General features: G+C 40.8%; 1 protein-coding gene across 8 annotated transcripts in view; it reads left to right on the top strand.

The window, feature by feature from the left end:
• NCOA3 (nuclear receptor coactivator 3) overlaps positions 1 to 16,996 on the top strand; it is a 148,979-nt gene that overhangs the window by 123,236 nt on the left and 8,747 nt on the right. For all 8 annotated transcript variants that reach the window (XM_030825249.1, XM_030825248.1, XM_030825247.1 and 5 more), the window contains exons 9-18: positions 2,859 to 2,999; positions 3,407 to 3,554; positions 4,652 to 5,043; positions 5,219 to 6,090; positions 6,959 to 7,094; positions 8,325 to 8,519; positions 8,894 to 9,148; positions 9,251 to 9,377; positions 11,404 to 11,575; positions 15,953 to 16,246. In XM_030825249.1, the coding sequence (XP_030681109.1) occupies positions 2,859 to 2,999; positions 3,407 to 3,554; positions 4,652 to 5,043; positions 5,219 to 6,090; positions 6,959 to 7,094; positions 8,325 to 8,519; positions 8,894 to 9,148; positions 9,251 to 9,377; positions 11,404 to 11,575; positions 15,953 to 16,246 (2,732 nt within the window). The remainder of the gene's footprint in view (positions 1 to 2,858; positions 3,000 to 3,406; positions 3,555 to 4,651; positions 5,044 to 5,218; positions 6,091 to 6,958; positions 7,095 to 8,324; positions 8,520 to 8,893; positions 9,149 to 9,250; positions 9,378 to 11,403; positions 11,576 to 15,952; positions 16,247 to 16,996) is intronic.

Raw genomic sequence — 16,996 nt, 5'->3', positions numbered from 1 at the left:
AATTTTTTGTATTTTTAGTAGAGATGGGGTTTCACCATGTTAGCCAGGATGGTCTCGAACTCCTGACCTCATGATCCACCCACCTCGGCCTCCCAAAGTGTTGGGATTATAGGCGTGAGCCACCGCACCTGGCCTGGGCAAGCCTTTTCTATGTCTTTCCTAATTTGTCTGGAGTCAGTTTATTGCCCACTTCTTTCAAGTTATTTGTCTGTACCTTTTGGGTCACGACTTCCATTATCACTGGGATTTGGCATATCTGTTGGTGCTGGGCATAAGAGATTGCCCAAATCTGATTATTGCATTTCATAGTAAAACCTACACAAAACAGATAACTTGGCAATCTTGACATCAGCAGGAGCTTCATATGAAGTCTGCCATGTTTAACCATGGAGCATATTTTGTCATAGAAAAGATTACTGAGGATGTCCAGGTCAAAAACTATGTGACCAGTTATTATGGCTTGGATCATTCTGTCTGCATTCAAAGACATAGAAAAGGCCTGAAAGCTGATCCAAGACGAGCCATGGAAGCTGGTCACATAGCTTTTGACCTGGATATCCTCAGTAATTAGTCTGAATTTTCTAAGGGCAGTTTCATCATTATGCAGATCAGCAAGGTTCATTTCAAAAACACAGTTCTTGAGGCCATCAGATGCAGTTTTGGTTCCTTGAGCCCTTTTGACTAGTTTGTTACCAGTTAAACATAGCTGGTGCTTTCACATCATATCAGTCTTTTTTAGGAAATGGATTAACCACTTTCTTCTCTGCTCCCGTTCTGCCACTTTTTCTAAGGCACTTGCTTTTGCCAACCACCCTAGTGCTGCTTAGAGTGAAAAGGCCTAGACATTTTTTAAGGACCGTCTGTTGTCATGGAACCTTCTTTAATTTCGTAGTATTTTTGAGTATGTATATTTGGTGTCTCCACTGTATTTGATATTAAGCAACAGTTGTCAGAAGCTTCCAGCATTGTAGAAATGAGTATTTGGTTAACCCTCCAAGTTTAGGTATTAAGTGTACAAAAATGTGATCATCTCTCAGATGCAAAGAATTGTCCCTGTTGGCTCTTTAAGCAGGTATTTTCTCTTGCTTATAGTTGTAGGGACAGAATCTCTTTGGACAAACAACTTTCCTCATAGGTGTTATTTTTTGCCTTTACACGAAACTGAACTTAAGGTTATCTGGACATGTTATGTTCAGTACATTCAGAAAGTAAAAGGAGTTTGTGTGATATATATTCTGTACAGCATTTGGGAAAACACTGGTTTTCTACACTGCCACACCACTTCTGACCCCAGATGTATTTTTTTCTACACTAACCAGTGCTCTGTCTGACATAAGCTGGGTGCCCTACAATTTTAGTTTGGACAGTTTCTACCTGGGTTTAGCATTAGATCTTACAAGTTTAAGAGTTCAGTCCCACAAAACTGCCTGTACTTCACTTCAGATGCCAGTTGCAAGTCCTGGCCTTCTGACTGACTGGCTATAAATTGGGCTTCTGATCCTCTCCTTAGGTTTGATGATTTGCTAGAATGGCTCAAGAAATCCGGAAATGCCTTACTCAGGTTTACTGGTTTCTTATGAAGGATACAACTCAGGAATATCTCAATGGGAGAAATGTATAGGACAAGGTATCAGGGGGTGGGGATGAGGTTTGGAGGTTCCATGCCCTCTCTGGGCTTATAGCCTTCCCAGCACGTTAATGTGTTCATCCTTTGGAAGCTCATCAAATCTCTTGTTCAAGAGGTTTTTTTTGTTGTTTTTTTTAAATTGGAGATGGAGTCTTGCTCTGTTGCCTAGGCTGGAGTGCAGTGGCACGATCTCGGCTCACTGTAATCTCTGCCTCCCGGGTCCAAGCAATTCTCCTGCCTCAGCCTCCCAAGTAGCTGGGATTACAGTACGTGCCACCATGCCCAGCTAAGTTTTGTATTCTTAGTAGAGACAGGGTTTCACCATGTTGACCAGGCTGGTCTCGAACTCTTGACCTTGTGATCTGCCTGCCTTGGCCTCCCAAACTGCCGGTATTACAGACGTGAGCCAGTGTTCCTGGCCCAAGAGTTTTTTTTTTGAGATGGAGTCTCATTCTGTCGCCAGGCTGGAGTACAGTGGCATGATCTTGGCTCACTGCAACCTCCACTTGCCAGGTTCAAGCAATTCTCCTGCCTCACCCTCCCGAGTAGCTGGGACTACAGGCGCACGCCCCCACGCCCAGCTAATTTTTGTATTTTTAGTAGAGATGGGGTTTCACCATGTTGGCCAGGATGGTCTCGATATCTTGACCTTGTGATCCGCCTGCCTTGGCCTCCCAAAGTGCTGGGATTACAGGCGTGAGGCACTGCGCTAGGCCAAGAGTTTTTTGTAGAATTTAATCACCAGGCTCTCCTTCCTCCCTCATGCCCCATTCCTGGAGGTTAGTAGATGGAACTACTAACAGAAAGTTCCAATCCTTTAATTACTTGGTCTTTCTGATTACCAGCTCCATCCTGAGGTGATCTAGAGACCCCACCCTAAGTCACCTCATTAGCATAAATTGAGGTGTGTCCCAAAGGGGCTCTTTATGAATAACTTGAAAATACTTTTATTACTCAGGAAATTCTGAGGATTTTACATAGGGGCTCTGTGCTAGAAATCTGACAAAGACCAAATGTATTATTATACTCTTTAGCAGAACATATAGGGAGAATCCTGTGGTGCTATGTCTTAAGGAGAAAAGCTCTGGATATAGTAGAAATTTGGATCAGAGAAGGTGGAGCAAAGATTTAATATCTTTTATTTTATTCTCCAGTGCTAACCCATGTGTAGGCAGCCAGTAAATACTTGTGGGCTGGATATAAGTCTTTTTTTCCTTTTTCTGTTTAATAGGAAAGGTTGTCAATATAGATACAAATTCACTGAGATCTTCCATGAGGCCTGGCTTTGAAGATATAATCCGAAGGTGTATTCAGAGATTTTTTAGTCTAAATGATGGGCAGTCATGGTCCCAGAAACGTCACTATCAAGAAGGTAAAGAATTTTGGGGTTGATTCTTCCTATTTTATTCTTTAGAGACAGGGCTTGCTATCTTGCCCAGGCTGGACTTGAACTCCTGGGTTTAATTGACCCTTCTGCCTCAGCTTCTGAGTAGCCAAGACTGCAGGTGCACACCACCATACCTGGTTTTGGGGTTGATTCTTGATCTTGTTTGTCATTATGTTTGGTATACACATGACTATAGTTGCTGTTTTGTTGGTGAGGGGTAGGAAAATGATTCCTGAGTGTTCTTATTTTACCCTGTTGATGATTTTGGTGCAGATCCAGTCTTTCCTTGGATTTTTAGAAATGCACTTGAAATATATTTCCTCCCTGTCCCCTCCTATACATATTTGTTTTGCTGACTGTAGTTACCAGTAATGGGATATTTTCCCCAACAGCTTATCTTAATGGCCATGCAGAAACCCCAGTTTATCGATTCTCATTGGCTGATGGAACTATAGTGACTGCACAGACAAAAAGCAAACTCTTCCGAAATCCTGTAACAAATGATCGACATGGCTTTGTGTCAACCCACTTCCTTCAGAGGTAATGATAGATTACTGTGTATTCTAATACGAAATGCAGCAGTGTTCTCAAAATGCTTTATTATTAAAGTAAAAAGGGAAGGGACAAAATGAGACAAAATTTAGGAAGGTTATTGGGTTTGATGAAATGAGTTTAGATTCCTGGATTATGATATGTTTAAGGTTGTATTTTTATGTGAAAGTGATTATTTATTAAATACTTTACAGGAAAGCTAGGTGATGGGAAGGCTAATGGGTGGATGAAAAGAGCATATAAAATCTGATTACATGTCTTACCATTCATTTCTGATGATGTGTATTGCTTTGGGGACTGCATTTAAAATTTGAGGGTAAACTTTAAGAATAAAGGTAGTTACTGTCTGTGTTGGTAGTGGCAAATAAGAAATGCATGAAGGGAAGGATATTCACCCATTAATTATCTTGAGTAATTTGCAGGTACCTCCAGGTGAAGCCCTAGATAATGTGGCAACTCTAATAAAGCCCACCTGAAACTCCAGTTAACATAGCTGTTGGTCTTTCATAATACTACAGTGGTCTCACTCATAGATTCTGTGGCTTACTGAAAAATATGTTACTAGGTAAATAATTGATCGATATGTAGATTGGAACTGTCACTAGGTATTGGAATGCTGCCTAAAAAGTTAAGTTCCTGGGTAGTTAATTCATCCCATTTTTTTTTTATTCCCTCTCCCTCTTTCTTCCTTTCTTTTTTTTTTTTAAACAGAGACAGGGTCTTGATCTGTCACCTAGGCTGGTGTGCAGTAGTGCCATCACAGCTCACTGCAACCTCGAACTCCTGGGCTCAGGCGATCCTCCCACCGCAGCCTCCTGAGTAGCTAGGACTACAGATGTGTGTCACTATGCCTGGCCAATGTTTAAATTTTTTGTAGAGACATGATCTTGCTGTGTTGCCCAGGTTGGTTTCAAACTCCTGAGCTCAAGTAATCCTCCTGCCTCAACTTCCCAAAGTGCTGGGAATATAGGTGTTAGCCACTGTAGCTGGCTGGTTTTTTAAAATTTTATTTTATTTTAAATCTGATTAAAGGCTTTCATGCATGCTTAGAATTTTTTAGTAAAAGTTTGATGTTTGTTTTGCAGAGAACAGAATGGATATAGACCAAACCCAAATCCTGTTGGACAAGGGATTAGACCACCTATGGCTGGATGCAACAGTTCGGTAGGCGGCATGAGTATGTCGCCAAACCAAGGCTTACAGATGCCGAGCAGCAGGGCCTATGGCTTGGCAGACCCTAGCACCACAGGGCAGATGAGTGGAGCTAGGTACGGGGGTTCCAGTAACATAGCTTCATTGACCCCTGGGTCAGGCATGCAATCACCTTCTTCCTACCAGAACAACAACTATGGGCTCAACATGAGTAGCCCCCCACATGGGAGTCCTGGTCTTGCCCCAAACCAGCAGAATATCATGATTTCTCCTCGTAATCGTGGGAGTCCAAAGATAGCCTCACATCAGTTTTCTCCTGTTTCAGGTATTTGTGTTGACATTTCCTGTTATTTTTTTCTTTTTAAGTAATTATTCTTTCTATACTACTGTAGTTCTTGTAAAGTTAATCTATTTTATAATAGAAACTTTGAAAAATTAAGTTGTATTTTGTTACAGTGTCTGGTAGTCTAATTATTTTCCTAAATTTTTTTCAAATTCAGGTGTGCACTCTCCCATGGGATCTTCTGGCAATACTGGGAACCACAGCTTTTCCAGCAGCTCTCTCAGTGCCCTGCAAGCCATCAGTGAGGGTGTGGGGACTTCCCTTTTATCTACTCTGTCATCGCCAGGCCCCAAATTGGATAACTCTCCCAATATGAATATAACCCAACCAAGTAAAGTAAGCAGTCAGGACTCCAAGAGTCCTCTGGGCTTTTATTGTGACCAAAATCCAGTGGAGAGTTCAATGTGTCAGTCAAATAGCAGAGATCACCTCAGTGACAAAGAAAGTAAGGAGAGCAGTGTTGAGGGGTCAGAGAATCAAAGGGGTCCTTTGGAAAGCAAAGGTCATAAAAAATTACTGCAGTTACTTACCTGTTCTTCTGATGACCGGGGTCATTCCTCCTTGACCAACTCCCCCCTAGATTCAAGTTGTAAAGAATCTTCTGTTAGTGTCACCAGCCCCTCTGGAGTCTCCTCCTCTACACCTGGAGGAGTATCCTCTACATCCAATATGCATGGGTCACTGTTACAAGAGAAGCACCGGATTTTGCACAAGTTGCTGCAGAATGGGAATTCACCAGCTGAAGTAGCCAAGATTACTGCAGAAGCCACTGGGAAAGACACCAGCAGCATAACTTCCTGTGGGGACGGAAATGTTGTAAAGCAAGAGCAGCTAAGTCCTAAGAAGAAGGAGAATAATGCACTTCTTAGATACCTGCTGGACAGGGATGATCCTAGTGATGCACTCTCTAAAGAACTACAGCCCCAAGTGGAAGGAGTGGATAATAAAATGAGTCAGTGCACCAGCTCCACCATTCCTAGCTCAAGTCAAGAGAAAGACCCTAAAATTAAGACAGAGACAAGTGAAGAGGTAATTTGTTTTCTGTATATTTCAGCTCATATTTCATCATTTTTCTGTGTTAGATATGTGATATAAAAATTCTTCCATTTTAGGTTTATTTAAAGGAAGTTAAATCTTTAACTGTCATTTCTTTATAATTATTTTGGGTGTCAGTAAAATTATGATGTAATTTAGAAATAACAGATGTGTATGTTTGAAGATGTGACTATAACTCTTTAGTAGCCAATAGAAATTTTTTCATGGAGGTGTTTATTGCTGGAATGGGCAGATTGGGTCATTAAGAGAATGGTAGAAGTAATCAGGAAAAAAAAAACTAATTTTTATTTTAAGGTAAAATCAAGTTTCATGCACAAGATGACATTCTGTATAAGCATTTCCCAAACTTATAGGATATATTAATATGCACTTGAGCAAATGAAAGGCTTAAAGTTAGGATGTGGGCTTAACCTACTGTTCACCAAATTTATTGACTGAAGCCCTTTTTAGAGCATGCCTATGAACATCCCAGCTTGCTGCTTTTATTATTAATCACCCTTATTTTCAGAAGGTATGTGTAGATGCAGATATCTGTTAGCTAATTATCAGTGCACTGCTAGTGACTGTTACCTGCAAAATATTCTACAGTTTGAGAATTAAATGTCTTGTGTAAATTTAAAAAATGCCCCTTTGAAAGGACCAAATGTAGTGATTTAATCTCAGAGGAGGAAGATTAGAGATGGGGGTCATAATAAACTGGCCTTTAAGGTGGGCATTATCATTGTAGGTAGTTTTTGTATTTTACTTGCTTCTATTTTATGTATCATTTTTTCTGATGGGTATGTTTATACCTGTGTGTCTAGTAATGTATACAGGTTAATTTTTAAAACTTTATTTTCAGGGATCTGGAGACTTGGATAATCTAGATGCTATTCTTGGTGATCTGACTAGTTCTGACTTTTACAATAATTCCGTATCCTCAAATGGTAGTCATCTGGGGACTAAGCAACAGGTGTTTCAAGGAACTAATTCTCTGGGTAAGAATGAACTAGGTTTTGTTTTTGCTGCCTTTGAAACTTTTCTGCATACCTGTAAACACTCTTACACTAAGACCAGGATATAAATACCATTTATAACTTCAGAACATATATTCTGCCTCTGTTTTCTATACTAATTTATATTGTATGTGCTTTAGAAAGCTTTTTGAACATTTTCCTGTTTTTTAAAAATTACTTTTAAATAAATTTCCCACTTCTAACTAATATGCCAGTAATCATGGCACTTATAGAAGAATGTTCATCTTTGATTATTCCAGGTGAGTACTGTAAGTACTAGGGCATATATTTTTCTTAGCCACAGAGAATTGGATTAAAAAGCAACTCAAACTCCAGATTAAAACCTGTCCATTGGTATTTTAACAGAATCTTGTCATTTAATTAAGATAGTTTTCTTCTTTGGTGTTTGCTGGTTCTTATCTAGCCCCTCTCCTGTTGCTGTGTGTTTACTTCATCAGTTTAACAAAGGTAGGCTGGGCATGGTGGCTCACACCTGTGGTCCCAGCTACTCGGGAGGCTAAGGCATGAGAATCGCTTGGGAGGCAAAGGTTGCAGTGAGCCAAGATTGCATCACTGCACTCCAGCCTGGGTGACAGAGTGAGACTCCGTCTCAAAGAAACAAATAAAAAAACAAAGATATATTGTGTGTATCAATTGAAAAGGCAGCATTCACAATTATTCAGAATGGTCATTATTCATTTTCAGTAGCATTATTTCTTAAACTAGAATGGATAGATCAATTAGAGTGGGGGGAAAAAAGGAAAAAAACAAGGTTAGAAGGGGATTTTACATTTTATTTCTTTTCGATCAGAAGGCAACTTATCTGGTTAAGTTGATCATTAAAATTATAAACAGTATACTTAAGTACAAATATGCAAGAACCTTCAGGAGCTTGGAACATTTGTGAATTTTTCAATATTAAGTGAAGCAGCGTATCAGTGACCATATCAGGCTACAGAAGAGTTCTCAGTACTTCAGCCGACATGGAGATTGTTGTTTCTACTTTATTTGGAATATGAGACCTTTTTCTGGCCGGCAGGGGGTTGGGGTGGTGGTGGTGGGTGAGGGCTAGTACTTATTTTGTAAAGGAAGACAATGTTTGTTTTTGTAAGAAAGACATTCTTGGGTGAGGAGTGGTGATATTTGTGTTTTGTACTTCATTATTTATGTATTAAATCACCAAGAAATATTTTTGTATTGTGTTTTCAACAGGTTTGAAAAGTCCACAGTCTGTGCAGTCTATTCGTCCTCCATATAACCGAGCAGTGTCCCTGGATAGCCCTGTTTCTGTTGGCTCAAGTCCTCCAGTAAAAAATATCAGTGCTTTCCCCATGTTACCAAAGCAACCCATGTTGGGTGGGAATCCAAGAATGATGGATAGTCAGGAAAATTATGGCTCAAGTATGGGTATGTTATTTCTAATTAGTATGTATGATTATTTTGGGAAAAGCGTATTTAAAATACTTAAAGCCATCTGAATAATTGGGAGTAAATAATAACTTTTTGAATAACGTTAGTATGTTTCTTCCATGAATATCCTTCATTTATTCTATGTCTTGCTTATGTAAACTCTTAAAGAGTCTTTTGGTCTATGACATTTTCCAACCTGTTGAATACATGAGAATAGTGGCCTATGTCTCCACAGTTGGCCAGCCCTTTTCTTACCATGACAAAGTGCTGTTTTGTCAAGGCTGATGTTGTGTATAATGGCTGTACTTATATGGTATAAGAAGGATTTCATTATAATATGGAAAAGACCTAAATATGGCTACCTGTTTTAGGTGGACCAAACAGAAATGTGACTGTGACTCAGACTCCTTCCTCAGGAGAATGGAGCTTACCCAACTCAAAGGCTGGCAGAATGGAACCTATGAATTCAAACTCCATGGGAAGACCAGGAGGAGATTATAATACTTCTTTACCCAGACCTGCACTGGGTGGCTCTATGCCCACGTTGCCTCTTCGGTCTAATAGCATACCAGCTGCGAGACCAATATTGCAGCCGCAGCAACAGCAGCAGCAGATGCTTCAAATGAGTAAGTGTCCCCCCTCCTCACTTCATGAAAAAAGAAAGTTAGATGCTTCAGGATAATTTTTGCTCTTATTTGAGAATTTGTGCTTTCTTTTTGCTCCCCCAGGGCCTGGTGAAATCCCCATGGGAATGGGGGCTAATCCCTATGGCCAAGCAGCATCATCTAACCAATTGGGTTCCTGGCCCAATGGCATGTTGTCCATGGAACAAGTTCCTCATGGCACTCAAAATAGGTGGGGCGTTATTTTGTGACTCTGTAGAAAATCTCAGCATTGAGTAGTTTAGAAAAGAGTTGGAGCACAGAAGCAAACGTGAAAGAGAATGAGAATTCCTTGTAACTGAGGTACTTGGTTGCCAGCTGGGCATTTCTCATGTAACTCTGTGTAAAAATGAGGCTGAGGCAGTAAGCAGTGCATGTGGCATTCACAGGAGAGGGAGGAGATACAACCATGTTGTCCAGCCATTAGGGCCATTCAGTGGCCAAACCTCTGAGAGCCTCTCTGTGAGATGATTGTCTCTCTAGTCCCATGAGGGGGGGAAAAAAGATAAGTACATGTTTCTAGTGGTTTTATAAATGTTCTTCAGAGGGTTAGCCTCAGGTTTCCAGAAAATTAAACTTTTTTTAAAAAACTTTTTTTTCCCCCCAACCACCTGCTGCCTATTGAGAAAATTCTTTTAAGGATTGGCTAATTGTTTTCTAAAATTATTTTAAACATTTCAGTGATGATAGTGAAATAACTATATAGCATCTTTAAAATTTTTCATAAAATAAAGATTGTAGGCCTGGTGCGGGGGCTCACGCCTGTAATCCCAGCACTTTGGGTGGCCGAGGTGGGTGGATCATGAGGTCAGGAGATCAAGACTATCCTAGCTAACAAGGTGAAACCCCCGTCTCTACTAAAAATACAAAAAAAAAAAAAAAAAAAAAATTAGCCAGGCGTGGTGGTGGGTGCCTGTAGTCCCAGCTACTCAGGAGGCTGAGGCAGGAGAATGGCGTGAACCCGGGAGGTGGAGCTTGCAGTGAGCTGAGATTACGCCACTGCACTCCAGCCTGGGCAACAGAGTGAGACTCCATCTCCAAAAAAAAAAAAAAAAATTGTAGATTGTATTTCATTTTTATTTAGCTTAGTAACTTACTTGCATAGAAGAGGCCGCTGTCAATGTCAGCTCTAACAGAAATTCTACAGTAAGTTAAGCAAGGAAAATAAAAATGAACTGATCTGTTGAGCAGACAGTGATGTAACTATGAATTTATTTGAATGCTTCTGTACTCTATGAGTTTATTTGAATGCTTCTCTACTGTATATGAATTTATTTGAATGCTTCTCTACTCAGTAGAGAGTAAATAGTTTCAAGTTAACAGAACTTTTCTGAGGCAGGATAAATGTTTAACTTCATGCCCTTGTATTTGTTGGAGAACTGAGGCAACTTGCTGTGGGTGTATGGGGTTTGTGTTACACTTGCCAATATGAGCTCTGTGGGTCAGGTGTGACAAAGTGATTTTGGTATTTCTCCAGACTCCCATCAGTGATAGCTCAACATTTCTTTTTTTTTTTTTTTTTTTTTTGAGACGGAGTCTCGCTCTGTCGCCCAGGCTGGAGTGCAGTGGTGCGATCTCAGCTTACTGCAAGCTCTGCCTCCCGGATTCATGCCATTCCCACCTCAGCCTCCCGAGTAGCTGGGACTACAGGCGCCCACCACCACACCTGGCTAATTTTTTGTATTTTTAGTAGAGACAGGGTTTCACCACTCACAGGATGGTCTCGATCTCCTGACCTCGTGATCCGCCTGCCTCGGCCTCCCAAAGTGCTGGGATTACAGGCGTGAGCCACCGTGCCCAGCCATAGCTCAACATTTCTATCTTTCCTTTTACTCTTTTGATTTCCCTAATTTTCAAGTATTATAATTATTACCTCCTTCATTGTTTTCGTGAGGAGTATCTTCTCCCATCCTTCCCTACCCTCCCCTGGCCCCCATTTCTGCTATACCCCAAATGCCTAGGGTTTGGCAATTACATTTTGGTGGTGGGATTGGGGGTTTAAGCTATATATGGTGGTCTAAAGTGGCCTGGTGAAATTTCTAAATTGTGGGCCTTTAACTTAAATTGATGCCATTCACTCTTTTTTACCACTTGGTTTATTACTTGTGTTTGTAGCATTTGAGTTACTGTTCATTAAAGATACTATGCATGCTTGCTGTGATCTATTACTCTTAGAAAAAAAAAAGCACCATTGAAATTGACTGCAAGTCTTTTTCTAGGCCACTTCTTAGGAATTCCCTGGACGATCTTGTCGGGCCACCTTCCAACCTGGAAGGCCAGAGTGACGAAAGAGCATTATTGGACCAGCTGCACACTCTTCTCAGCAACACAGATGCCACAGGCCTGGAAGAAATTGACAGAGCTTTGGGCATCCCTGAACTTGTCAATCAGGTAGGTTGCATTAACATGGAAGTAGGAGAGTGTATATTTGTGTGTGTGTGTGCATGTGTGCATGTGTACACATTCATGAAGCCACATACAAGAATGCTTGTGTGTGTCTTTCCTAGTACTTGTGTTATATCACTACATTCATGGATACCAGCATTAAATTTGGAAAATATCCTTTTTTGGTCTCAATTCATATGTTAAAATAGAAAATATACTTATGATTGCGATATTACTTTCAACAACCCACTATTTTTGGCAATTGTAGAAATGATTTAGTGAAGCTACTGTACTGTTCTTAAAAATGTGACCTTTTATTCATGTTAAAAGTTCTCATTTTTATAACTATCTTTCTCTACTACTTAGCCAGGCCGTGTGTATTCTCATGAGGCAAGCTTTTTGTTTGTTTGTTTGTTTAAACAAAACTTGTTTACAGTGGCCGATCTGAACATCCTAACATCATGGTGTCCTGTTCCTGTTCACATACCCAGCCTTATGAAAACATGCCACTCACAAATCTGTATTTCTGAAAGACACATTCTGTAGTGACTGTTTTTTCTTTTTTGAGTCGGAGTCTCGCCCTGTCACCCAGGCTGGAGTGCAGTGTCACAATTTGAGCTCACTGCAACCTCCAACTCCAGGGTTCAAGTGATTCTCCTGCCTCAGCCTCGCGAGTAGCTGCGATTACAGGCACCCGCACCACGCCCGGGTAATTTCTTTTATATTTTTAGTAGAGACGGGGTTTTGCCATGTTGGCCAGGCTGGTCTCAAACTTTTGACCTCAAGTGATCCATCCACCTTGGCCTCCCAAAGTGCTGAGATTACAGGCGTGAGCCACCGTGCCCAGCCATGACTGTTTTTATTTAAAGGCTGTGGAGGGGCCACTGTATAGGTTTGCGCATTCAACAGTAAGCAGGAAAGATCATTGGGGCTGTCAGTTGTTGGGGAAATAGATGTGTACATATGGAAGGAAGTACACTGCCATGTGGAAAATGCTGTCACAGTGCAGATGGGAAACGCTGAGCAGTCCTTGTGTACACCTTCACGGATACCAGTGACATAGAACCATGGCACTGAGGAGCCGTATTTTATACTCCAACAGAAGTATAAAAGTTCTTTTTTATTTCTTCACTTGTTCAGGCACACTAAATAACCCATCAATTCCTTCCTTCCCTCCTATAGTTCTCTCTGTTTTATTGTGTCCTTGTGAGGCAAGTCTAGAAATTAATAATTGTCACTATTACCCTGTGTTGGACTCCTAGTATCCTGAATCTCAAATCGCTTTCTGTCTTAATTTACTCCTTTGTTTTGCTGCAACACAACTTCTATTAACTTCTTCATCCCTACTGCATGAAATAAAATGTTTTGGGTTCTTGTGTGTCTGAAAATATCTTTATTGCACCCTCCTACATGTCTGGCTAGGTATTACATTCTAGGTTTAAAATAATTTTCTCTTATACTTTTGAAAGATTTCTCCGATAGTTTTCTGGCATCTAGTGTGGCCACTGAGTTGTATTTCTTTCTGATTTTGATTCATTTGCATGTGACCCATTTATTCTCTTTGGAATGATTTAGGAACTTTTTCCCTCTGAAATTTTATGATGCTGTATCTTGGTATGGGTCTTTTTTCATTCATTCTGCTGTGTACTAGATGCACTGATATTCCTTTTGGTTTAGGGGTGTTTTCTTTTATAATTTCTTTATTAACCTTATCTCTCCTGTGTTTTTTTTTCTGACCTACTTTTCTGGGATTTCTTGTTGACATGTTGGGCATTAAATTCATTCTATATTTTGAAGTCCTCTCCATTTTTCTTGTCTTTGGTTTGCTTGAGTCACATTCAAGCTTGGAAAGTGCTGGACGTTTTTATCGAGTATCTGGTGTTCCCTGACTGTTCTTATATGTTAAGAGTGAGACATTAAGAAGCTGATTTGACACTTTGCAAGTGTGAGCAGCATCAGTTGCCTTTACTGAGGGTAATTAGATGGGGAACTAGCCCTAGCCCTTTTATTTCAGGACTCCCCACATTTTTATTTATTTATTTTTGAGATGGAGTCTCTCCCTATCGCCCAGGCTGCAGTGCAGAGGCGCAATCTTGGCTCACTGCAGCCTTCACCTCCTGGGTTCAAGCGATTCTCCTGCCTCAGCCTCCTGAGTAGCTGGGACTACAGGCGCACGCCACCATGCCTGGCTTTTTTTTGTATTTTTAGTAAAGACGGGGTTTCACTATATTGGCTAGGCTGGTCTCGAACTCCTGACCTTGTGATCCACCCGCCTTGGCCTCCCAAAGTGCTGAGATTACAGGTGTGAGCCACTGCGCCTGGCCAGGACTCCCCAGATTTCAACATGTAGAGTTGTTTTCAACCACCACTACCACTCCTGCCCCCAGTAATCTTTTATTACCTGATTCCATTTTGGGAGCTGGGCTAGGGAGGCAAGTGTGGGATATTGAATTATAAAATATAAAATTTTATTTAAATTATAAATATGCTAAATATAAAATTTCCTGTTTTCGGCCTCTGCCTCACTCCTTTCCTCTGCTCTGCTTGGTGCCCCTGAACCCCATTACCTTTGTGGGGTAGGTAGAAGGTACGGGCCTCTCAGGAGTCAGGGAGCAGGCAGGGAGGTAGTTGACCTCCTGCTCTATACTCAGACTCCTAACCAACCTCCTCATTTCAGCACCATGCTCTGATCCCCTACCACCCTCACTGGAGTCTCAATAGATCTGTGGGATACATTTGCTCGCTTTTCATATATATTTTTCCACTGTAGGCACATAAGTCTAAGTTTTTCTGTTCTGTTGAGCTGGTTCCTACTTCTCTATTCACTTTGTATCTTCTATTATAAATATGGAAATACTTGACCTTTGTTGCCTTCCTTATTAGTGTTTTGTGGATAAATACTACCTTTTAAGTATTTTTTTTTTTTTTAATAAACTGGATACCTCTTAGTTCCCTTTATTGTCATTTTAGTAGGGTTAGCAAGTGAATGCAGGTAAGCATGCATGATCAGTCTGCCAGGTTTAACTTAAAGTATAGTTTGCTTTATTAAGATATCTTCAGCCAGGCATGATGATGTGTGCCTGTAGTCCCAGCTACTGGGGAGGCTGAGGTGGGAGGATCACATGAACCCAGGTTGATGGGACAAAGTAGAAACATAGTTGCCAGTTACTATGGTAACAGTCCAAGAGGTGTCCTGGGAAGGGTTATAAGGGTGAAATGGAAAGAAGGGAGGGATACATGATATGCCCTGGAGGAAAAATTGACAGGACTTGGTGGTCACACGTGTGTACTCTTGGAAAGGGAGAATGGGAGAATGTGAAGAATCAAATTGTTGGGTTTTGGTTCCTGGGCAATGAATGGTGATGCTGTGTACCGTCACCACTTGATATCTGTGGGAGATTGGTTCCAGGACCCCTGTGGATACCAAAATCCATGGATGCTCAAGTCCCTTATATAAAACAGTCTAGTATTTGCATATAGCCTATGCACATCCTCCCACATAGCTTAAATCAGTTCTACATTACTTATAATACCTAATACAATGTAAATGTTATGTATATTATATAGTTGTTACACTGTATTGTTTAGGGAATTATGACAAGAAGAATGATGACTGTGTGTATTCAGGTACAGCCATGGTTTCCTTCCCCTGGAATGTTTTCAGTCCCCTGTTAGTTGAATCCATGAGTGTGGAACCATGGATATGGAGGGCCAACTGTACTGTGATATAGTAGGGTAGGTTGGAGGAGAACAAGTCTGCTTGGGGGGAAGGGCTGTTGGGAATCATGATGTCTGTTTTCTGCTTGTTAAGTCTGAGATACCTGAGACATCAGGGTGAAGATGTTAAGTAGGCGTTTCCGTAAACAAAATCAAAAGTTCAGAGATGTTTTGGCTGGAGACAAAAATGTGCTCATTATCACCAGTGGATGAGAGCACCTAGTAGAAAATACATCAAGAGAAAATAAGAGAGCCTAGGACTGAACCCTGATGAACAGTTAGCATTCATTCAAGGAAAGGCCAGAGAGATGGGAGAAAATGAGAAGTGCTGTGAAGTACAGTGGGGTGAAGTATGCTTTCAAGGGAGACACGTCAAGGGTGTTGGCTGCATGCTTGGCATTCTGTGCCTGTGGATGAGAAAATAAAGGTAAATGCACAGAACCTGGCAGGCTCTTGTCTTAGCACAGCAGGTTGTTCTCTTCTTCAGAATATCGACTTTTACTTCTTTTTCTGTCACCTGTGGGATGTTATTTTGAATGTATCCTTACAACAAGCATTTACTTAAATACTTGTTGAATGACTGGATTTTTTTTGCACTTTTAGAGCATTTGACTTCTGTTTCTTTCATAGATGTTCTTCACTGTTCTTCTATGTGTTGTGTTTAAGGGACAGGCATTAGAGCCCAAACAGGATGCTTTCCAAGGCCAAGAAGCAGCAGTAATGATGGATCAGAAGGCAGGATTATATGGACAGACATACCCAGCACAGGGGCCTCCAATGCAAGGAGGCTTTCATCTTCAGGGACAATCATCATCTTTTAACTCTATGATGAATCAGATGAACCAGCAAGGCAATTTTCCTCTCCAAGGAATGCATCCGCGAGCCAACATCATGAGACCCCGGACAAACACCCCCAAGCAACTTAGAATGCAGCTTCAGCAGAGGCTGCAGGGCCAGCAGGTAACCAGTCATGTGTTCTTCCCTCTGGCTTCTCCTTCTGTTGTTTTCAGACTATGTTTCTCAGTGTTCTTAACACTCATGCACTCTATCCCTGTCAACTAAAGAAATTCTTTTTGTTTTACTTCTGTGTAAGGTTTTATTTGTACAAATGGCTCCTTGTTAAGGAGTAGTTTTATGAGAATATTCTATTTTACAGGTTAAAAAGTAAAAAAATGTCAGGAAGGATTGCTCTTGGGGAAGAAAAATGTTAACTTGATGACTGTAGTCTTAAAGGTAGATAAGGTTTTTTTTGAAAAAAATCCTTACTACTAATAACCAAATACTTAAACCTTCTTGATTTCAGCATTTTTAACGGAACTCTGCTTTCTAGATGTTTTATAAAACTAGAGCTGTCTTTTAATATTCTAAAATATGACTTCTGTTTACCCTATTGTTTTCTTAGTCCCCAAGAAATATTTTAAAATTGTTTTTATTATGTCTTGAGCATACTGAGTTATTAAATGTGGTGGAACCAAACCATATAAGTAGACGAATGCCTGAAGTTTTTTTTTTTTTTTTTGAGGTGGAGTCTTGCTCTGTCACCCAGGCTGGAGTGCAGTGGCATGATCTTGCCTCACTGCAACCTCCACCTTCTGGGTTCAGGTGATTCTTGTGCCTCAGCCTCCCGAGTAGCTGGGGAGCCACCCAAGCCCGGCTAGTTTTTGTATTTTTAGTAGAGACAGGGTTTCACCATGTTGGCCAGGCCCATCT

The sequence above is a fragment of the Nomascus leucogenys genome, chromosome 13, assembly GCF_006542625.1.
Source record: "Nomascus leucogenys isolate Asia chromosome 13, Asia_NLE_v1, whole genome shotgun sequence".
In the NCBI taxonomy this organism is placed as follows: domain Eukaryota; kingdom Metazoa; phylum Chordata; class Mammalia; order Primates; family Hylobatidae; genus Nomascus; species Nomascus leucogenys.
The sequence above is the reverse complement of the archived record's forward strand: the minus strand, read 5'-3'. Positions and strand labels throughout refer to the sequence as shown.